The following is a 23,005-nucleotide window of genomic DNA, read 5'->3' on the forward strand; positions in this document are numbered from 1 at the left end:
TTTCATGGTCCATCTCCTCTCTCTCTCCTCCCAGAGTCCCACCTATTTCTCCGTATGTATAATATATAGATGTTGGCCAAAGTATTCTGGTTAAATTTATTTGATATAGCCTGCTTGGTTTTTCTAGGAAAAAAACAAAAAGTTGGACTTGTATACGCATTTCTCTTGTTTTCTTTACACATACTGACTTGTGGATGAAAATTATCAGTGTGAAAAATATACGTGGGCGTACGACTCAGTGTGTAGTGTACTAGTTTTGGCTCTAACACACTAACAAACTCAGTGTGTAACCTAACAACCTTATTTGATTGATTTAGAATGATGATATAAAAGCGAGATTTATGAATTAGGAATTTAGGAGTTGCTGTTTACATTTGCTTAAGAAAAATACTACGCATAGACTTTTTGACGAAAAGCACTCCCACTTGTTTGGCATACATAGATAAGCACGTTGGGATGGATGGAGTATCTTTTGTTTCCCCCATTTGTGCGTGTATTTGTGTGGACAAGAACTGCACATCATAGAAGTTATCTCCACTATGAATTACCATATTGGAATAGGATTAGAAGATCAGTAACAAATGTCTTACTGTGAATGGGCGAAAACCAACCGTTTATGAAACCTCAAACGTGTAAAGAATTTGATGGGCATAGATAGATCTAGGAGGTGCGTGTGGGGTGGTTGCACCCCACAAAAAGTCCCATAATGTATTAGTAATTTGTTAGGCTATAAAGATTTACACCTCCCAAATTTTATATAAAAATTCTATTACCGCACTCTCTAGTTCAATTACTGGATTGCATATACTCTTGCACTCTAGACATTGAATCTTGGTTAACTCTGTTGATGGTGCTAGAAATTGTATTGTAAAGATGATTTATAGGAGTGAACATATGAGCGTTCAAACTTAGGGCCATCACTGATTATTTCCAAAACCCGTGTAATTTTTTTATTTTTAATTAAATTGGAACGTATCTAGCTAAAAAAAAAAAAAAAAAAAAAAAAAAAGATGATCAAACAAGCATTAAGGAAAAAAAAAATTAGCCCAAAATGTAAATACAATGGGAAACTCCCTCACTCGAAGTGTTTTTTTTAGAAGAAGTGAAATTAAAAGCGAAATTTAGTCAATAGACCAAGAAAAATGTTGATCTACCTTTGCTTCTTTTAGAACAAACTCCTCCCTATCGTACTAGCATTGATGGGCCGAATGGTCGTTTTCCATCTTTTTAAATTATTGGTCTTTATGGGTCAAAGCTGACGTGCGAAAACATCTCACTGGCACACTCCCTTAAAGCAGGTTGATGTCCACACTCCACACACAGTTGCACACGCTTCTGTGAATCTATAACCACCACCGAATCCAAAATTACATTCTCTGTTCACTTCAAACCTCCAAAATATCGATTTTCCCATTATATTGAAATTTCAATAAATCATCGACATTTGAAAGAAAAGTGTACAAATTAGCAAAGTTAGTAAAACTTTTAGGTGACGAGACTCAAATTCTGCCATCATCAAAGAGTTGTTGATCTCATTTAAAACGATTTGCAAATAAAAAAAAATAGGGGTTTTAGGAAAATATTTTATCTTGACACGTAAACAAACTCAAAAACGTTAGGACGTTTATAAGTTTCGGATTAGTCTAATATTTTGTAGATATAATTTCGTAACTATTCTAAATATTGTCACAAATAATAAAAAAATCAAAAAATTTCAAACTTGTCAAATATAGTTAACAATTTACAAAATTTAGCTAATTGTAGACAGTTCATTTTCACCATTTTTATACTATATTTGGCAAGTTTAATTTTTTTTTAAATTATTTGTAACAATATTTAGAATAGTTAGAAAATCATATCTACAAAATATTAACCTAATATCCAAACGATTTTAAATTTGTTTACGTGTCAAGATAAAATATATCTCTAGAATTTTTCCCATAAAAAAAAATTACAAATCGGTAAGTACACATGGACGAAGGCGATAATGATAATAATAGGAGATTACATGAATTATTGATGGACATTGTTTACAAGTTGTTGGTACATAGTCGAAAATATTCTTCATAAAATAAAAATCCCGTACATGTTATGTCGGTATTTTTCTCGACATCAATCGATATCTCAGATGTTTGGCAAATTTGGCAGCAAGTGTAGAGATATTGAAAGTGTGGTTTTAGGACCACAAGATCCTAAGTTACATAATATATTCAATTAATTTCTCTCACCTTCCGTACCCTGACAACGACCACTAATGGATGCAGTGCACATGCTACACGTCTTGTCAGTCAGAAAACACACGAACGGTCAAGATTCAAAACAAGTACGGATTATTCAACGGTTAAGATTAAAATAACACCTCGTTTCGTGTCGGGGTCTTAAAAGCGTTAACTCATTAACCACACTTCACATTACCCGTAAGTGAAAGAGAAGAGAATAGATAGAGTTCAAAAAGCAGACCTTTACTCTTTTTTAACATTTTTTTCTCTATTGTAAAAAAGCTATGGTGTGTGGGCATGGTGATCCTGAAGGTTTGATTTAGGATGGATGATGAAGTTTTGAGGGGGTTTTAGTGTTTGGTATATGGAGTAGTAGTAGAAATGCAGGATCTTTTTTGAAACGTTTGTGTTTTTGGTTCGGGGAAGTTTTTAAGTTTTGGTTTTTGTGATCTTTGGAGTGTGATGGATTGATATTGAGCTGGTGGAGATCTTCACTGTAAGTTAATTTGTTTCCTTTTATAGTAATAGTGTTAATTTGAGCTGAATTTGATAAGTTTTGGTTTGATAATTATAGATTTGGGTTGTGTTTGTGATATACTGAAATGCCATGGAAGTGAAGTTGAAGGTTTTTTATTTGCTATTTATGGTAATTTTTTTGCAGAAGGAGGGAAGTGTAGAGACTAGAGAGGAGTATGTGTAGTTCAAACTATGGGAAAGGGTTGTTGGATGTGAAGAGGGAGAGAAATGGGAGAGTGGAGGAGAGTGGGAAAGAAGCTTATTATAACTTTTTTGAGTAAATTTTGGTTCTTGAAGTTAGGGTTTCTGTAAAGGATGAAACTTGCAACTTCTTCAGGGTTGGGGCAGCAAGGTCAAGAAGGTAAACAATTGTATTTGGTTCGTGTTTCCGATTAGTTTGGTGTATGAAACATCGTTGTTTAATTGAATTATTCCGCTAAATGGTGATTATGTACTGTGGAAATTTCTAATAGGGGAGAAGAGATGTTTGAATTCGGAGCTATGGCACGCTTGTGCTGGTCCTCTCGTGTCCCTTCCGACAGTTGGTACCCGTGTTGTCTACTTTCCTCAGGGACATAGTGAGCAAGTATGATGGGGCATTGCATTTGTCTACTTGTTCTTTTTCAATCTATTGTAGATTTTTTTGGTTAAAACTGCTTTTGAACTCAGGTTGCTGCTTCGACTAACAAGGAAATTGATGGCCATATTCCCAATTATCCAAATCTGCCTCCGCAACTGATCTGCCAACTTCACAATGTTACAATGCACGTAAGTTTGATGTTGTAGTTGACACATAAGTGTATTTGTATTGAAATATGGATAATGATTTTATATGATGTTATGAAATTTCAGGCGGATGTTGAAACGGATGAAGTGTATGCTCAAATGACTTTGCAGCCATTGACACAGGTAAGTTTACGGTCTACTTTAAAGTGTTGTCTATTTAAATATGCTATTCTAGAGGAGTTGTTCATTGAAAAGTTCTGTGCAATGTGTAGCAAGAGCAAAAGGATACTTACATTCCCGCCGAGCTGGGTATTCCAAGCAAGCAGCCAACAAACTATTTCTGCAAGACATTAACAGCTAGTGATACTAGTACTCATGGAGGATTCTCTGTTCCTCGTCGTGCTGCTGAGAAAGTGTTTCCTCCACTGGTAGGTGCTAGTGTGCAAGTTACTTCTTGTTTTCTTTTCTTCTTCTTAAGGTTGGTTCTCGATTCCCTTTCTTTTCCTTCAGGATTTCTCTCAGCAGCCACCAGCGCAGGAGCTTATTGCCAGGGATCTTCATGATGTTGAGTGGAAATTTAGGCATATCTTTCGAGGTAGGTTGAGTACATCTTTTGAGATACACATATATATACCTTTTAACGGTGTAACATGAGAACAACTTGAAGACTTTTCCCTACTCTATCTGGGAGATGGAAGTTGCATTTCTAAAATGGGGAAAAAAAAATCTTTTTGGCCTTGTTATTTTTTTTCTGTACTTGTTTTAAGGATTTCTAATAAAAAAAGTAATGATCGAAAAAGGATGTATAATTTAGGTTGAGGACGCCTTCCACAAAAAGTAAACCAATTGAAACCATAGCAAAAGTTTAATGATGGGGGTAACATATTACAGTAAGAGAAACTCCAACTGGAAGCAAATGTTCTGGAGGAATGACCACTCAATATGTAGAAGTCCCATATTAAACTACTCTCCTGACAATCCTACCTGAAAATATGAGGCGATACTACCTCTTTTGACCAATATAAATGGTACTAAAGGTTGATACAAATGATCTGTTTACTGCAGTTGGTGTAGACTTGTACTACTGTAGTAGATCTGTTTAACCCGTTTTTGCTTGTGGAGGACAAAAACAACAGTTTGCGGTTGTTGTTTCTCGAGTACATTTAGCTATGGTATCCTTCTTTTAGGGGTTCATTCAAACCTGTGCGCTCTTTTTCTCTGAACTTTCTTTTATCACCTAAGATTTCTTCGATTAGTGATTGCTCACGTAAAGTTGTTGTCTCTTGTATGTAATTCTTTGTGACATTTTGTTTACTATTCTTTTCCTAAAGTTTGTTACTACGATTCATAAACTTTATCCTGCTAGGTTTTGTACATTATCTGCTTGGTCTTTTACTGCTCCTGTGGATGTTGTTTTACTTCACCATTCGTCATGCAGGACAGCCCAAAAGGCATCTTCTCACCACAGGCTGGAGTGTGTTTGTCAGTGCCAAGAGACTTGTTGCTGGGGATTCTGTTCTTTTTATATGGTGCACATTTCTTTACTTTGTCGTTTTGAAGTCAACTACGAGGCTGTGCTTGTAACTATTCCAGTATGCTCATGTACTCTCTTTAATGTTTAGGAATGAGAAAAATCAGCTCCTCTTGGGGATTCGTCGTGCAAGTCGACCACAAACTGTGATGCCTTCTTCCGTTTTATCAAGTGATAGCATGCATATAGGACTTCTAGCTGCTGCAGCTCATGCTGCGGCTACTAATAGCCGTTTCACAATCTTTTATAATCCTAGGTAGTAAGCATTGTTTTCTTTTTACATATGTTATCACTACTTTTAAGAAAAAAATATGTTATCAGTACTTAGACATGTATTTTCCTACTTATGCATTGGTGTTACATTTGCAGAGCTAGTCCATCAGAGTTTGTCATACCACTTTCAAAGTATGTGAAAGCAGTGTTTCACACTCGTGTATCTGTTGGAATGCGTTTCCGGATGCTCTTTGAAACTGAAGAGTCAAGCGTCCGTAGGTATTTTAGTAGTTAATTATAAGTTTAAACAGCTTGATGATCTCTCTTATTTATTTGTTGGAGCTACTTGGAATTGAACTGTGCTTTTGTTGGAGCACAATTTGATATCGATTAGTGGGCGTATTCAAAATCTGGAAATGGCCATCTTGTTCAGGTACATGGGTACAATAACAGGAATAAGCGATTTAGATTCTGTTCGTTGGCCAAACTCCCATTGGCGGTCTGTCAAGGTAATATCAACATTTGATAATTTAATATGTATTATGTTACTGCAAATCTTTCCGATATCTTGTATGGTTATGTCTCTTTGTTGTCTATACCGTGATGTCAACTTAGACTCACATTTGCATATGCTTGTTTCTGAAATTACAAGTATACTATGTTACTCAGATTTTTCGTAGGTTGCCATTGAAGGATGCTTAGACAGTAGAGAGAGATTATATGACTTCTATCCATCGATTTGTTTATCATAATGGTTTTTTGTTAAACGACATGCTTATCTAATCACGAACCTTATGTTTTCTTTCAACCGTAAATTTTCTCACGAGTGATAGTTTTGTTTCATCAACTAATGCACTTCACATTCTTTTTCCAGACATCCACATGTTGCTCTTTGAAAAACATGGCCTAATGTTTAAAAAAATTCAGTTTCCTAGTATCTCTTGCTGAACTTTGACGAATATTGGAAATGAAAGTAGATTGATTTTTAACCACTCTGGATGTGCATGTTCAATACTACCATGGATGCTTGAATAAGATACACCTGCAAATTTCTAGTACACGGTGTCAGTTATCTTCTTATACTAAAATTTCTAATTTTGATGAAGTAATGACATTCTGATGTGAGTGGGCACCTGTAGGTTTTGGACCCATTCTTGGAAATGGGGCCTGTGTTTTTGGTAATTGATCATCATAGACTTTGGAAATGTAGGTTGGTTGGGATGAGTCAACAGCAGGTGAAAGACAACCCAGAGTGTCGCTTTGGGAAATTGAGCCATTGACAACCTTTCCAATGTACCCGTCTCTGTTCCCCCTCAGGCTGAAACGCCCTTGGCATCCTGGACTATCTTCTCTTCATGGTATAATTCTGTTTTTCTTTGGATAATTGATCATGAACGTTTTTCACTTTTATAGATGGGGTCTATGTTACCATGTGGGAGCCTTATCAGGGGTCCTTCATCTCAGGATGAGAGTCGGTAACTTTAAATTATGATGCTTCCTTTAATTTGCATGTAATTAATGTCTTTGGGTGTGTCGGTGTTCTGGGACTGTTCACAGCTAGTTTTCAGAGACATCTACGGTCTTTCCCTCTCTGCACCTATCTCTCTATTCATGTATTTTTTTTTTTGTTGCAAAACCATAATTTTCTTCCTCGGTGAAAGCCTGCTTGGCTAAAAGTATTGTTCATTTTCGTCTCCAACAAAAGTATCTATTTTCGTCTTTTGAAGCCTCTCTCTTATTGCAGACACTAAAGATGATGCAACTAATGGCCTTATGTGGCTCAGAGGGGATACTGCAGAGCGAAGCCTTCAGTCCCTGAATTTTCAAGGACTTGGGATGAGCCCCTGGCTGCAGCAGAGAGTTGACCCATCAGTGCTCAGAAACGAACATGATCAGCAGTACCAAGCCCAAGCCATTGCAGCTTTACAGGATATAAGAAATGGAGATTCTCTGAAACAGCAATTTCTGCAGTTTCAGCAGCCTTTCCAGTATCTTCAACAGTCATCTGGACCAAATCCTCTATTTCAGCAGCAGCAGCAGCAGCAGCAGCAAGTTATGCAACAAGCAGTTCCTCAGCAGAATCTGAATGATCAATCCCAATGTTTAGCTGAGAACCAACCCCGACACCTTCTGCAATTGCAGCAGCAACTGCAGCAATCTCTTGGTGGCCAACACAAGCAGCAAGCCCAACAACAGCAACAGCAAGCTTATCAAGAGCAACAGCAAGCTTATCAAGAGGCATTTCAGATTTCAAACAATCAGTTTCAGCAGCAGCAGCAGCAGCAGCAGCAACAACAACAACAACAACAACAATCTCTATCTGCTTCTTTATGCCAAAAGCCAGACATGACTGATTCCAATATGGCCTTCTCAGCATCCCTAAACCCTTCTAGTATACAGAATATGCTGGGGTCATTTTGTCCTGGAGGTAGTGGGAATCTTCTTAACTTCTCAAGAATAAGTGAGTCCATGTTGAGTGACCAGCAGCATCAACAGCAGTGGTTACCAAAATTTCCTTTTTCACAAGGCAATACTTTTGAGGGTTCGGCATCCCTCCCACCTTACCTTGGGAAGGATGGTGCGGTGGAGGCAGATAATTGTACTGGAGATACTCATTCCCATACGCTCTTTGGTGTTAACATTGAATCTTCCCCACTTCTTCTCTCCAGTGTCATCCCCAGCTTAGGTGCCTCTTCAATTGATGCTGACGGATCCGCGCCTTTCGGAGCTTCTGGCTTTCAGAATTCTCTGTATGGCTGTATGGATGACTCATCTGATTTGCTTCACGGTGCAGGGCAAGTCGACCCCCCGACCAGAACCTTTGTTAAGGTGCGAGTCAGAAGTGAATTCTCTCTTGGTGCTCTTGCCTTTCGATTAGATTTAATTTTTAGTTTTTATGTATTTGATTGTGCAGGTTTACAAATCAGGATCAGTTGGGAGGTCACTAGACGTCGCCCGGTTCAGTAGCTACCATGAGCTGCGAGAAGAGCTGGGTCGGATGTTTGGAATAGAGGGGCAGCTGGAGGACCCTCTGAGATCAGGCTGGCAGCTTGTATTCGTCGACAGGGAGAATGATGTACTTCTCCTTGGAGACGGACCATGGGAGTAAGTTCTGCTCCATATTGAACTCATTAAACTGTCTCTGTCTGTCTGTCTGTCTCTCTCTCTCTCATGCACAAACACACTAGTACCTTCTGTTGAGTGTTGTAAATCTTTTGGGATGATCTTTGGTAATTGTTCCTTGTTCTGAATAATATAGAGTTTTTGCTGCCAAGTTATACTTTTCCATCTTTTATTAATTAATTAATGGTTATTTATTTTGCTACTTATGCAGGGCATTTGTGAACAATGTCGGGTATATCAAGATACTCTCTCCCGAGGATGTGCAGAATTTAGGGAAGCAAGGGGCTGACTCTTTGAGCCCCAACGGTGGTCAAAGGCTGAGCAGTAGTTGCGATTCTCGGAATCACGTGTCGGGGATACCTTCTATTGGCTCACTGGAATATTGACCACGATAGCTGTGGTATGTTATATAAATGCTCTCTCTCTCTCTCACACACACACACACACAGAAGCGCGTGGTCAACCTGTCACAGCTTCCTTAGCTAGTGAGTGACATTGATGCTCAGCAAGATTGATTCCTGTGTTCAATTTTATATATTTAGTTGTTTTATCAATTAATGTAAAAATATTCTTAGTTTTATCCCAGAACTGATAATATTGCAAGATTTATTCTGGTATCCAGTTTCTATACTAATTTGGTTTATCCCTGAGCCGTAATATCGTGTTGAGTAGATATTTTCCTCGTATACCAGATTATTTGCGGTTTGGCCTTTCCCTTGATATTTTCAGAAGTATTGTAGAGATTTGCACTTGCTGTCTCCTACATCACTAGCGTGAAAACCTTTGCTCACGTAAAGCACTAGGTTATTATTATCTTTTATGAGTTTAGCTGATGGGACTTGTTGAGATTTTCTTAAGATGAAGTTATCTTTATCCTTACTTCATTGGTGCATGCATACTTACTCAAATCATGTTTGATGCAGTTTCGGTTTCGGCGATGGTATTGATTACCCCCGGACAATGATCCAGCATTGCAGCGCCCTAGTATTGACTACCCGAGGACAATGATCAGGCGTTGCAGCTTCCCCGTATTAGTTACTCTTATCAATTGAAGTTTTAGAATATGAACCAAGTAGGAACAGTGTTTACTCTGTACTGTACATTCATACACATAAAGCTGATGTATGTTACTCTTTATGTTTCCTGACTTGAAGTCTTTCCATTAGTTGGTCATATTAGTTGCCACTTCTAGCTTTAATTTTGAATATATATGCATTACCTGGAGTACTCTTTTCCGTTTCCCCTTGTTCTTGACTTGGAAGACGATTGATGTTATCCGCATGTAGTATGGTGATGTGGTTTCTACTTTCTAGATTCTGCCCAACTTTGTCTTGTGAAAGTTGGTACAGACTCGTTGGTTCTGTTGCAGGCGAAATGAGTGTCGCACATCTTCCGTTTTTATAGTCTAATTTTCTGTTAGTGAAGTAGCAAATAAATGATTTTCCTGAACAATGTTATGGTTTTGGACATGGCACTTCAAGCTGCAAAAAGAAAAGTATATGGTTCTAATCTATGATCGCTTTAAATTGTCATTGGTTGAATGCTTCACCTGAAGCTGCTCCCTAGTATTGCAAAGACCTTGTGTGGCTTAATCTGTTTATAACCAAGTGCATCTACTTTATATATCTTTTGCTACTGTTATGGTTTTCTACATGTTATACAATTGTTAATGCTAGTCTGATGTACAAATCAGAAACAATCTAGCTAGCATTTTTTTAATAAACTAATCTAACTGGGAAAAAGAGAAGTAACTTTTGCTTGTGACTTAACATATCAATCACGACTTCTGTACTGTTCCAAACGGCTTTACTTTTAGTTTCTTTTTCAAGGCTTTTAATTCCCGCGTGACAATAAACTGGCGATGCTATTATGGTCTAATGATGAAGGTCACAAGAAAGAGTATTGCAGTGAAGTTATTTTCATTTGGTGGTATAAAGTTCTCTTTTGATGAAGGCAGGACCAGAGAGGTAAATTGCAATATAATAAATACACTATCTCAAATTCTCAACCTGGAAGGGTTGAAGAACAGTTGCTTTTTTTTTTGGTTGGTCTGCAATATAGAGCCAATATCTGAATATTTGATCCTACAACAATCTATTGAACGGGGCAAAATGCAACCTATAAAAGGTTACCTAGCAAAAGAGGAAAAAGTAGCAAGGGGCTCTGAAAGGTTCCAAGCCTCTAAAAGTCTCGTAGGAGCTAGGGCTAGGTCAGTTCTATGAATTGATTAACTATTTAAATGTATATATGAATTTGAGAAGCCAGTTCACACTTGCGTATACGTTAGTTATGCTGGGTAGAATGTAGAAACTCATATGGTAGCTGGGTGGACTAACCACCAGTTATCTCTGAGTGAGCTTCCAAATTATTTAGTGGATGTAAACTGGGTTTAATTGAATATAACGAAAAAAGAAGGTAGAACGCAGGAATAATTCAACTCAAAAGAATCCACTTGTACAAAAGAAACTATCCAAAGCCTTTACATCACTGTATTCTACAACAGCTAGTTGAAGAATCAATATAATTGAAACAACAAAATTAAATTCAAAAGAAAAGAAAAAAAAGAAGAGGACCAGTGCTGTCTGATAGCCGCTCAAATACTTAAATGATCCTCCCTCGGCAGACTGTGTATGGTGTCGGACCACCTTCCGGGCGAGTGATCGCTGCTATTTGAAGATACCTGAGCTTCAGCTCTGACATCCCTGATCATTCTCAAGACCTCCTTCATTACTGGTCGGTTATCTGGTGCCCGTGCTACACAAGTCATTGCAACGTTTAACAGTGCTCCAAGTTTTTCTTCGGATGCTTCATTCCCTGATGAAGGATCCTCCCCAGACTCCGTTTCTTCTTCTCGTACAGACTGAACCCAACCAGGAATGTCAGCTCCATGTTCTTGGACAAGGTCTTGGAAAGGTGTCTTACCCGTAAGAAGTTCTAAGAGGAGAACACCAAAACTGTAGATATCGGATTGTTGAGTTGGTAGTTTACGAGGATCTCGGCATTCAGGAGCTCGGTAAAAAAGGGAAGAAGCACTGGATTCTTCAACTGAGTCAGGGTCTCGAAATGCAGTCAAACCATAGTCAGTCAGACAAGATTCAAAATCTGAACCCAAGAGTACATTGGAGGATTTCAAGTTTCCATGAGTTAGGCCAGGGTTTGAGTGGAGGTAAACCAATCCAGTTGCTAGATCCTCAGCTATTTTTAAGCAAGATGTCCAGTGTAGTGGCTTTCCACCACCTGAACTTCTTGATCCTGCACGAATAGTAATGGTTTATTACATCATTCATTAAACTAAGCACACAACTATGTTTGCAGAGCCTAATGAAAATAACTGCTAATATTGAATTAACAGAATTAAGAGAAGAAAAACTATCATGTAATATTGATAAGAGAGAAGAAAATAAGTGTCAAAATACAAACACCAAACTTCAGTCTGATACAAACAAATCAGTAGGTCCCTGATCCACTGCTATTCCGCCAGTTATGCCAGTGACTATTTGACTAGGTCAAAACTCCAAACAATTCAGAAAATAAAACCCTACTAATGATAGATTTGGAGATCTATCAAATTTGTGATGTTGTATATCCCCGCAACTTTGGTTTATTCTTCAAAACAATGCAAGGAAGTTGAAAAACCCATGAACAGGTGAGACGTCTTTTTCTATCTATCCCAGACAGGACAACCTACCCCATACTACTTAATTTCGCTTCAATTACAGCAAAGACAGAAAAAACCAAATCTCCTTTTTTTGATCTGAGAAACAGGCCCACCTACAATTACCCATTATTATGAATGCATAGTGTCTTTTGTGAATCATGTGCCCATTTAATTCCATCATATGATTCAAGTAAAATAAGTAGGCATTATTATGGATAGCATTATGCAGAAAAACGTCACAATGAGAAGACAAGGCTTAGAGGTTTTGCCCAATAAGCTCTTGACCAAGTGACTAGCTCTCAATCTAGGTACAACCAAACATAGGTCGGGGATATAAGCAGGAAACCTTGAAATTTTAATGAAAATGTTGGTTTCTTTCTTACCAAAAAAGCATTGGAAAGTATGAAGAATTGAAAACTGCTGTCAAAACTTTGGTGTTTCAACTTGTCCAGTATTCCATTATGCAATTTACTATAACTTTGGTGTTTACTATAACAGTTACTGTGAATGCATTATGGCATGCTAATTGCTAAATAGTGCACACTCACATGCAAATTAGTTAGGAGAAGCTAATAAATTAGATTATTTAAGACAGAAACTACTAGAATAGAAGCAGTGAAAGAGGATAATGTGGGGTTAAGAATTACCATGAACAAGGGAGAACAAACTCCCATTGGGGAAGTAATCATAGACCAGCAAACGCTCTTCCTTGGCTTGAAAATAAGCCCTGAGTGGGACCAAATTAGGATGTCTAAGCTTCCCAATCACCAACATTTGCTTCCTAAACTCATCCAACCTTGGATACCTTGAATCCTTCAATCTTTTCACTGTAACAATAAAACCTGATTCCATCACTGCCTTGTAAGTACTTCCCATTGTTCCTCTCCCTAATGTCTCTGCAGAAGCTTTTAACAAATCCTCCAAACTGTAACTCATTTGCTGATCTCCTGGTCCACAAAACACTAAACTCCCTAACCCTTCTCCTTCCCATGAAAATCCCACCCCTTGTTTATCTCCATTATTACCACCACCCATACCAGAACCTTCACCACCCACTAACCCGCTTTCTGTCACATGATCTTCCCCACCTTTGTAACTCACCTCACGTGACTTGTTGCTCTCTCTACTCTTCTTGTTACAGAGTATACTCAACAGAAGTAAACACACTAACACAAGAACCAATCCACCAATACTTCCAGCTATAATGGCAATAAATTTTCCCCTTTTTCGATTTTTAGAAGACGATTTTTTCGAAGACGGTAATGGAGATTCTGCGCCGACTGGGGACAATGCACTACTACATGGTTTTTGAATTTGTACACCACATAGATTTAAGTTATTGGAAAATGAAGAGTTATTGAATCGAATTAATGCTGCGGTTAAAGGAATCGCACCGGAGAGTTGATTGTTGGATACATTGAAGAATCTCAAGCTAGTTTGATTGAATGGTGGGACTTTTCCTGTGAGCTGATTGTCTTGCAAGTATAGAACATATAATCGTCGCAATTTTAGAACAGACATTGGTAATTCACCAGAGAGCGAGTTCCCCGACATAACAACTACTTTTAAACGGTGAAGACTAGTAATGGAGGTCGGAAAGTGGCCCGAGAAACGATTGTCATTGAGAAAGAGAGATTTGAGATTGGGTAAACCAGAAAGATTGGGGATTTGGCCAGTAATGGAGTTTCCTTTGAAACTCAAAACTCGAAGCTGATCGAGTTGGTTCAATGTTACTTCTTGCAATGTTCCATTTAAGTTCAAGTGTTCTAAAACAAGCTTTGTAACTCTTCCTCTATTACATTCTCTGACACCATCCCATTTACAGAAATCTGAATTATTTCCTCCCCATTGAAGTGTGTTTAATGGATCAATCGTTGACTTCAAACTAAGCAATGCATCTCTATCCCCTCTTGATCTTGCTAATGGAAGTAAAAAAAGTAAACAAAGAAGCTTAAAGAATAAAAATGAGTAGTACCTTGTATCTTCCATTGAACTGAATAATAGTAATGCGCGCAGCAGAAAATTTGAAATCTTTTTCTCAGATCTTCTTCTTTCCCACATTAATGATGTTTCTTTCCTTCTCTTGCTGTGTTTCTATTTCCATCACTTTCTGCATTAAACTCATTTCGCATTCTTCCTCATTGTCTCTGTATCATTTCTCTTTAAAGTATCATCATTTCCACAGTGCAATACAGTGAAACATCACATTGTCAAACAAGCCCAACACCAATATCATACCAATATCAAAAGCTCAAATCTTCAATGAATCCCGAAAACTTATTTTAGTTCTTGAATTGCATGCTCGACAAAATCACGTGAAATGACTACAGAAGTTTGCAGAAAGATGTATAGTTTTTTTACTATTTTCCTCGGGTTCCTCAACTCAAGTACAGTACTCACACACAGACACTTCAGAATCTTACTTGTTTAACAACTTCGAGACACAAGAGTGAGTGAGTGAGAGAGAAGAAAATGTAGCTCAAACCCAAAAGCTTTCTTCTCTAAACTCTCTATCTCTTCAGTGCTGCATTGAAGAGGAGGAATGGAGTTCAAGTGTACAACAAGAATAACATTGAGATCTGTGAAGAAATGTGCATGTTGCTGCAACGAACATAACTAATAATTGAAGAGAAAGTGGTAAAATAAAAGAAAAAAACACCAGTCAACACATTCTAACACAGTAACAGCTCATCTGTTTATGTAAGATTTGCATTTTTTTTTTCCCTCACAGAGAAGCAGTGAAGGAATTGAAGTCCATAGTTAGAGTGTCAGCAATGAGCTGTCGATGTTCCAAGGACATGTGTAGTTGGTTGAGACTTGAGACTGTGGAGAGTTCAAGTGAAAAAGTGATGAGTTGACAAGCAGAAAAAGTGAATCTAAGATCACGTGGTCTGAGTGCTAGAGTTAATATTGTGGACCGAAATTCTGTTAAAATTATTAAACTTTGACATACATTTTCGTCTTATGCTTTCCTAAAAACTAAACGTTCTCAGTTAGTTTTGTACACGACGTGCTAACCCTACACGAAATTAGTTGGTTTTGGTTCGGAAAAAAAGTTTTTGGATCATTTAAGAGTTGACCCGTTGACCCATCAAATAAATAGATTGGATTAGGGTCATGTATGTTAATCCGTTAGTAGACCTGATTAGTTTTCGGGTCTAATGGGTCGGATCATCATAATTTGTATAATCTATTTTAAAATAAGTTTCATTATTTTTTAAAATCTCATGTATCCTAACAATCTAAAATAAACGACTAAAAGAAGAAGAATTAGCCATCATATTAATTTATTCAATAAATATATGTTTATTTATTCAATTTTCATTGATATGTAATTGGATTATGGATTGTTTTTGAGAATTAATACATATATATTTTTTTATATATGTTTTTTTGATAAATAAAATTGTGAAATACTAAATATTTTGTATACAAATTGTTTGTTAATCTGATCCGAAAATGATCTAAAATTGATCCGCTGACTTAACAGATTACCCGTTGGGTAACCCATTATATAAACGGGTTGGGTTTGGATTTGACAAACTTGACACAATTAGTAATTGAGTTAGATTTGGGTTTGCTCTCCTAATAACACTAACCCGACCCAACATGACCATTGCCACCCCTAGTTATTCCAAAAAGTAGTGGATTTGAGTTTGACGTTAATTTGTCAGTGAGAAAGTTCCCATTGAAATAGGCGGAAATCCAGGTAAAAGACAGGAAGAAGCAAATTATATGTCTACTTTCGGTTTCAAGACTTGGCCTCATATCCCGTTTCAAATCTCTCCCAATATACAAAAGGATCCCACCAGACTACCAGAGTACCTTATTTAGTTCGTATTCTTTGTCCCATGCTCAGCACGACTATACAATCGTGACTAGCAATTTCACAAACCTTACTACCACCTTTGTGTTGATTAGTTCAAAATGTGGGTATACTGACTCTGTGACTCAGTGTATCAAAAAGTTTAAGTGATTTGCTATGTCATTGCTCTTTCCCTTTCTACTGTGAAAAATATTCCTAATATCAATGAATTCCAGTTCTCCAACTCTCCACGTAAATGTGCCCTTTTGTGTTTGGCACAAGACAAGTGCACAACATGTTGGCATTTGCGCTTCAAAATCCAATTCTGGAATTAGGACTATAGGAGCAGCATCCACTGGCTCAAAAATCATCCGCAAAGAATCCAGCAAGGCGGAAAAGTTGAGATGAAACTTGATCCAGGCCCAATATATATCTTTCCTCTGTAAAGAAAATGGGCAAATGGCTCGTGGCAACAGTATCGATTTGGGTCAACTGGATTTTTTAGTTTCCTAAATTATCTTCATTACTAATTTCTATTTACGGCCTCTTATACTAGGTAAAATATAAATTCTGGTATTTAAAACAGAATAAATTTGTGGACAAGCAACTGTTTGCTGTCCATAAGACCTCAGCTTCTTATTGGTGGAGTGGCTGCCCAAAAAAACTATGCCTACTGACCGAAAAAACTGTTAAACAATAGAATTGTGCTGTTTGTGGACAAAATCTGTCCACAAATTCGGACTCTATTTAAAAAGAGTATAAATGTTATTAAAATATAATTCTTTCAAGTCAACAATTTCTACTGGGCTTTATGTAATATATATATGCTTATAATGCATGAAACCATTTGGGCCAGCCCTTGATTCTTTTGAATCCCAAGTCTGACCCGCCCAGACAAATGAAAAGCTGCAAGTAGAATGGATTTTGACTTAAACGAAAATCAAGCCCCCAAAACAACACTTAGAATTTGATTATTGGTTTTCTTAAATTTTTCCGTGAAAAAACAAAAAAAATATAAACACTACCTACGTAGAGGTGAAAAGAGAGGAAAAATAATGACTTACATTAGAAATGCTCTAATAATTTGGGATAATGCTTTTTAAGCATTTACAAAGAGTGGTCCAACTAGGTGTCCTTATAGAGGCCCATATAACGACTCATGAGGCCTAGGAAAAAGAGTTGACACTCCAACAGACGAAGACCCATTATCGAAAAAAGAGAGAGACGAAGACCTTATATATATGAGGCCCACATAAACGCAAAGATTTTGATAAACTGACAGCCATAAGCCATTGCAATCAACATGCATAATCTTCATCTTACGAAAATTACAAAACAATTCTCGAAGTCTACATCACCTCATGGTTTAGAGTCCGAATTTGTGGACAAGTCTGTCCACAAACAGCAGTTTCTTATTGGTTAACAGTATTTTTGGGCAGTTTTAACAGTATTTTTTTTGGGCAGTTTTAACAGTATTTTTGGGTAGTTTAACAGTTTTTTGGGGCAGCACTCCACCAATCACCAGCTGCTGTTTTGTGGACAGCAAATAGTTGCTTGTCCACAAACATACTTTCCATGGTTTATAACTCTAAATAACTTGGTTTTACCAGTTCGTAGTTTTTTTTTTTTTTTTTTTTTTTTTTTTCGATAATATATCATATATTATAAACTAAATATTAAGTACATCTGTTTTCTGAAAGAGAAGAGGAGGAGGCAAATGTCTGACATTCGCAGATGCCCATTTTGCCAAAATATGGGCCTCCCCATTAGAGGTTCTAGGTATCCATTTACATATAAACTTACTGAAACTAGTACTAAGGTTCTGAATAGACAGCAAAATTGGGTGGCAGTTCCAGTCTGTGGGAGATGAGCCTCTTGTGACAGCAGCAACTAGGGATTGATTATCACCTTGAATCTGGACTTCAGACAACCCCAACCTTTTGGCCAGTTTTAATGCCACTTCTGCAGCAGAGAACTCTGCGTGTTCAACACTAGTTGCATGAAACCTTGAATAAGCAGCAGCTATCATGAGTCCTTCCTCAGAGTAACAACAAGCTCCAGGAATGTACCAATAGTTACCGGCCTCACGATATTCATAAGCTGATATATAAACGACAAATTAGGAATATGTTAACTCTATTTCATTGCAACCTTGGTCTCATCAACTTTCTCATAGTCCAAATGCAAAAGGCAAGAAAATTTACAGCTTCGTTGAGTATTTTATGTTAAGAGTTTGGAGGTAGCATTGTTAGGCCTTCTAAAATGACAACAAAATTTGATCCAGTTTTTAAAGAAAACATGTTAAGCATTGCTAAGTATGTATTGCATAGACACTTCTTAAAGTTGCAATTACATGGCAAAAGAGAAAAAATGAACACAGTTAATACAGCATAAAACTTCTTAGTATAATGCTTTCAAAGAAAATTCGTCTCAAGTTTGTATTTCTTAGCTAACTAAAGCCAACCATATACTTCTCAACGCATCAAACACACAGTACATAAATTAGACTCAATTAATTGTCAAACCGTGGAAGCTCCCTATATAAATTAGGCAGATTCAGTATATTCTGGTAAATACTTCATTTCAATGGGTGTATTAAAATCTGCTCAGTGTGTCTTTCTCTGCGTATTTGCGCTAGCGTCCCGCATATCGTGGGCTCTTGACCCTGAGACAGAAGCGTTGCAAGAGGCAGATCGCGTTTGGCAGATTCCTGGCCAACCCCTGGTGAAATTCAAGCAGTACTCAGGATATGTGACGACTGATGAAAGTTATGGAAAAGCTCTTTTCTATTGGTTCTTTGAAGCTACGCAAAAGCCCGCTGAAAAGCCTCTTCTCTTGTGGCTAAATGGAGGTAATACATCTATATAAGATTCTATCAAGAGGAAATGCAATTCAATGTAGTAGAAAAAAATAAATGAAACTTGCACGAATTCAACCATGTAATGCTTATAAGAACTTGTTATATTTTCAAGACCAGTAAAATATTAATTGGCTTCTGATATGTTATTGCATATTTGCATGTGTATCTGTAATGCAGGGCCAGGTTGTTCTTCTGTTGGTTTTGGTGAAGCGCAAGAGCTTGGACCCTTTCTAGTGAGAAAAGACTCTGTAATCAAATTCAACAACTACACTTGGAACAGAGGTCAAATTTTGATTTCTTACAATTTTGGCAAATGTATTCAACAATTTCTTATAGAGAAGTATATAGCATCTACAGAAAGTAAATCATACTAGGCACACGTAATATTATAGTTCATCAAATATTTTAGATATTTACTAACTAATGTTTTATTCCCATTTATCATTTCAGCGGCTAATCTGTTATTTTTGGATGCTCCTGCCGGGGTGGGATTTTCATATTCTAATGCAAGCATTGATAACTACGGAGACAATTCCACAGGTATAAAACAAACACAGGGTGACACCACAACTCCATTAATAAATTAAACTTGCCTGCCCATGCAAAACATCTTCCTGTTTGGGAACACATAATCCTGGAAAGCCAAACAATATATTAGCCATCGCCAACATTAACATGTTTAATTTTGGAAATCATTGCATAAAGTTATCAAGTAATTGGGCCAAGAGCCCAATTTTTCCAAATATTTTCGCAAGTCCACTTTAATTTTAATTTCCCCTAAGTCCTATGTAAATTTATATAAACTATGTAAAGTTAAATTTTCATATATAAATTTATATTTTCATATACAAATTTAAATTAACATAGTACTTATGATCGAAATTAAAATTGAAAATGTGTCCTTGAGCCAAAATTATAAGTAAAAAATATGACGTTAACCTGGTTTGGGACCCATGGCGAAATCAAAAATCAAGGTGGACTTGTGGGGAAATTATAAAATTATTATTGGGCTTTCCCGTAATCTCTGTAGAATTATATATTATTTATGTAAATAAATCACTAATTGCAAGATGTACTTTTCTATATTTTTCAGCTCTTGGTTCGTATACATTTCTTGTAAATTGGTTCAAGAGATTTCCTCAATACAAGTCAACTGAATTCTACATTGCTGGGGAGAGCTACGCAGGCAAGTAAACTTCGACATTAACCATACTCGATGTGTAAAAAGAAAATTCGTATAAACGTCTATACTTTTTTATTTTTATATTTTTAAAAAATAACTGCAAGGTGTGTGCGTTTCCACAAGTAATAAGAATAAGAATAAGTACTCAGTATCAACAGAATGGTAGAATCGTCCTTAAAATCCAATAGTAGCAAGAAGGTAGCACCTGAAGCAATCAGTCCCTGCCCTCTCCTTTGTTCTATTCCTGGTATGTCGCAAGCTCCTGGATCAAAGAAGCAAGGAATAGCAGCAGTGCAAAGCGGAGTCTGATCTGTTTGATTGCCTAGCAATCATGGATATGAAAAGCACCCTCGATAATATACAAATCACTTCCACAAAGAAAGGCATGCAAGCTACCATCTCTTTCCTCTACGCCAAATTAATAGCACGCCACATCAAGACCAAGAGAAGGCCGTGCCCTACACAAACCCAGGCATATGTTTCGCTTCCCTAAATGAATGAAGAATACTCTTCTATCTCCTTTGTACACAATATCATCAAGCATCCATGTTGCCTCCTCCAAACCATGCACCTTAAGTAATTCCTTTCTCATGCCCTCTTTTTCTTCAAAATTGTACAGGACATCGTCGACAATGACCTGTCTCCGTCCATTTACATGTGTCCGTCTATTCACATCATTTCTAACTTCATCATCAATAGTCATGGGTAAACAATATTCCCATGACTGAGTAGTTACACCAAAAAAACACATTCCTACTCCCGCAAAATATAAAATAATTTTTTTCTTCTTTTCATAAACTAAAGACTTACGAGATAGGCGCCAAGAACAACTTCTGAAGGACCAGCGGGCAACTCATTCCACATATACCTAGCGGGATCAAAGACCTCAGAGCATGGTCCAACGTGGAAGCCATTATTAGTGGCGCACCTTTGCCCAAAAGCATAGATCTTTCCTTCCACAGCAGCAGCTACAGCACAAGCCTTTCCGATATTCAGCTGCTTGATATGTTTCCCAGTGATTTTGCGGTTGGAAGAGTCGATAATGTAGGCAACTGACCACGGCACTAGATTTAGACGCATACTGCTGCAGCATGCAAGGAAGTGTCTTAGCATCCGCAACAAGAAGGCCCATGGTCTGGGTTGACCTCTTTTGGCCGGCCTAAGATATCCCAGAGATGCTCTGGGGTAGCTTTACGTCTAAATTTGTGGAAGGGGCTGCGCCTGTCAGCAAAAAAAATATATCATCCAAGTCATCCATCTATTTTTTTGAAATGATATGATAGTGTTGGCAGACGTTTCTTTTCACGAGCCAAGACTCGAGCACAGAGTTGTCTCTTCTTCTTCCCTCTTTCTCCCCCATTCCGATATGCTGCTGATGATCGACCTTTTTTTTACGAATGCACCACAATACTTATTGTATCCCGTGCCCTGTAATAGCATATATATTACCCTAAAGCCTCAATCTCCATTAATTTTGCATATGGAGCTGAGAATTGTTCCAACAGTTTTCGGTCCCAACCCCGTAAGGCTAGTGCATCTGATTTCTTATTTGTTTTCACTGTTGTTCAGGACATTATATACCACAACTTGCAAATTTGATTTTTGACGAGAACAAGAAAACCTCAGTGGACAATTACATAAATCTCAAAGGTTTCATGGTCAGTAAGCCTGCAAACACAACCTCATCTTTTAAAAAAAATATATAGATGGGCCTAGCCTATTGGATAACAATTGATACTCGAGGTGCGCTCTGTTAAATTAAATGTCATATGTTTTGTCACAGATTGGAAATGCACTGATGGATTATCAGACAGATCAAGAAGGAATGATTGACTATGCTTGGGGACATGCTTTAATCTCTGATGGAACACATGAAGCAATTGTGAAAAATTGCGATTTTGCTAAATTGGGTCAAACAGAAGAATGTGAGAATGCCTTGAACGAATACTATGGCTTATATGATATCATGGACATGTATAGTTTGTATACTCCTTTGTGTCCAGAGGGAAGCCCACTCAGCACATCTTCAATGGTTTCTCAGAGTACTGCAACCCCCAAATTCTCTAGACTGGTACGTACTTCACTGTTCAATTCTCATTGTTTGAAACTTTGAATATAAAATGAAAATAGTTTTTCATTGATTTTTTGCTTCTATCATTCTATGTTATTTCGTAGGAATATCTGCGTAAAATACCAGCAGGTTATGATCCATGCCTAATGAATTATGCAACAACATACTTCAACCGTCCAGATGTTCAAGAAGCTTTGCACGCAAATGTTACAAATATTTCTAGACCATGGGCTCTTTGCAAGTAATAAGTTGTTTTCTTTTTTAATTTCGAATGTTGGGAACTTGGGGTTGATTTTCACAAATTTCATCTTCAACGTATACTGTAGCTTTGATGTTCTGTATGCATGGAATGACTCAACCGACTCAGTGCTTCCAATTATTAAAAAGCTCAGTGATGGTGGTCTTCGCATATGGATCTATAGGTAAATTGATGCTTTCTTCTGATATATTCAAATTATGTGCAAACTCACCTAATTTTTATTCTAAACTAACAAAATATTGCAAGTAGAATAGTACCAATGAATCGGAACTTATTATCCTATTTTGCAGTGGCGATACAGATGGAAGAGTTCCAGTAACAGCAACTAGATACACATTAAATAAGCTTGCTTTGAATGTGACTGAAGATTGGACTCCTTGGTACAGTCATAAGGAGGTATAAGAGAAAAATATTTAGGAATGATCCATTTCTTTTGTATAGCTCTGCAAAAGTATGTGGTGGTTTGGATATATATGGACAACCTTAATCTTCGACATTATTCATAACAAATGAAACCAACACGTACTATTCATAACAATTCCACTGTTAACATATGTTTGCTATGTATCACAGGTTGGTGGATGGAGCATTGTCTATGATGGTTTGACCTTTGTTACTGTAAAAGGAGCAGGGCACCAAGTCCCTACATTTGCTCCTAAACGTTCTCTTCAATTGATAAAAATTTCTTAGCAAATAAAAAGATGCCATCTGCCAGCTTCTAATGGAGCTTTCACCGATAATAAATTGAATTATGTATTACTCAATTTTGGACCTTCTTCATAGTTCATACACATGAAAGCGAAATAAGAATCAAAATAAATGTAGGGTAATTTTGGCCTTT

At 37.3% G+C, this 23,005-nt stretch overlaps 3 protein-coding genes across 4 annotated transcripts; 2 read left to right on the forward strand and 1 right to left on the reverse strand.

The window, feature by feature from the left end:
• Positions 1–2,408: 2,408 nt before the first annotated feature.
• On the forward strand, positions 2,409–9,567 carry ARF8 (auxin response factor 8). 2 transcript variants are annotated; one of them, XM_086606560.1, is made up of 16 exons: positions 2,409–2,715; positions 2,881–3,096; positions 3,209–3,321; positions 3,405–3,503; positions 3,588–3,644; positions 3,734–3,889; positions 3,972–4,056; positions 4,900–4,990; positions 5,084–5,248; positions 5,362–5,484; positions 5,639–5,714; positions 6,416–6,563; positions 6,950–8,034; positions 8,120–8,310; positions 8,540–8,728; positions 9,252–9,567. In XM_086606560.1, exons 2-15 carry the CDS (start codon positions 3,051–3,053, stop codon positions 8,712–8,714), a joined length of 2,610 nt encoding a protein of 869 aa, XP_086462686.1. In that variant the 5' UTR covers positions 2,409–2,715; positions 2,881–3,050; the 3' UTR covers positions 8,715–8,728; positions 9,252–9,567. The 2 variants fall into 2 exon arrangements, with proteins under 2 accessions (XP_086462686.1, XP_086462753.1); XM_086606627.1 differs by having other exon boundaries at positions 4,905–4,990.
• A 1,193-nt stretch (positions 9,568–10,760) lies between these two features.
• LOC147521306 (inactive leucine-rich repeat receptor-like serine/threonine-protein kinase At1g60630) lies at positions 10,761–14,569 on the reverse strand. Its single transcript, XM_086606740.1, has 2 exons — positions 12,634–14,569; positions 10,761–11,580 (listed from the first exon to the last, which is right to left on the reverse strand). Exons 1-2 carry the CDS (start codon positions 14,045–14,047, stop codon positions 10,922–10,924), a joined length of 2,073 nt encoding a protein of 690 aa, XP_086462866.1. The 5' UTR covers positions 14,048–14,569; the 3' UTR covers positions 10,761–10,921.
• A 3,665-nt stretch (positions 14,570–18,234) lies between these two features.
• On the forward strand, positions 18,235–23,005 carry LOC147521307 (serine carboxypeptidase-like 34). The gene is given in 11 exon segments (XM_086606852.1): positions 18,235–18,642; positions 18,829–18,933; positions 19,102–19,191; positions 19,745–19,837; positions 21,404–21,492; positions 21,618–21,905; positions 22,010–22,146; positions 22,232–22,327; positions 22,455–22,560; positions 22,738–22,840; positions 22,843–23,005. Coding segments are annotated over 11 exon segments (1,416 nt in total). The 5' UTR covers positions 18,235–18,377; the 3' UTR covers positions 22,887–23,005.

Source organism: Coptis chinensis, chromosome 1, assembly GCF_015680905.1.
Source record: "Coptis chinensis isolate HL-2020 chromosome 1, ASM1568090v1, whole genome shotgun sequence".
Lineage (NCBI taxonomy): Eukaryota > Viridiplantae > Streptophyta > Magnoliopsida > Ranunculales > Ranunculaceae > Coptis > Coptis chinensis.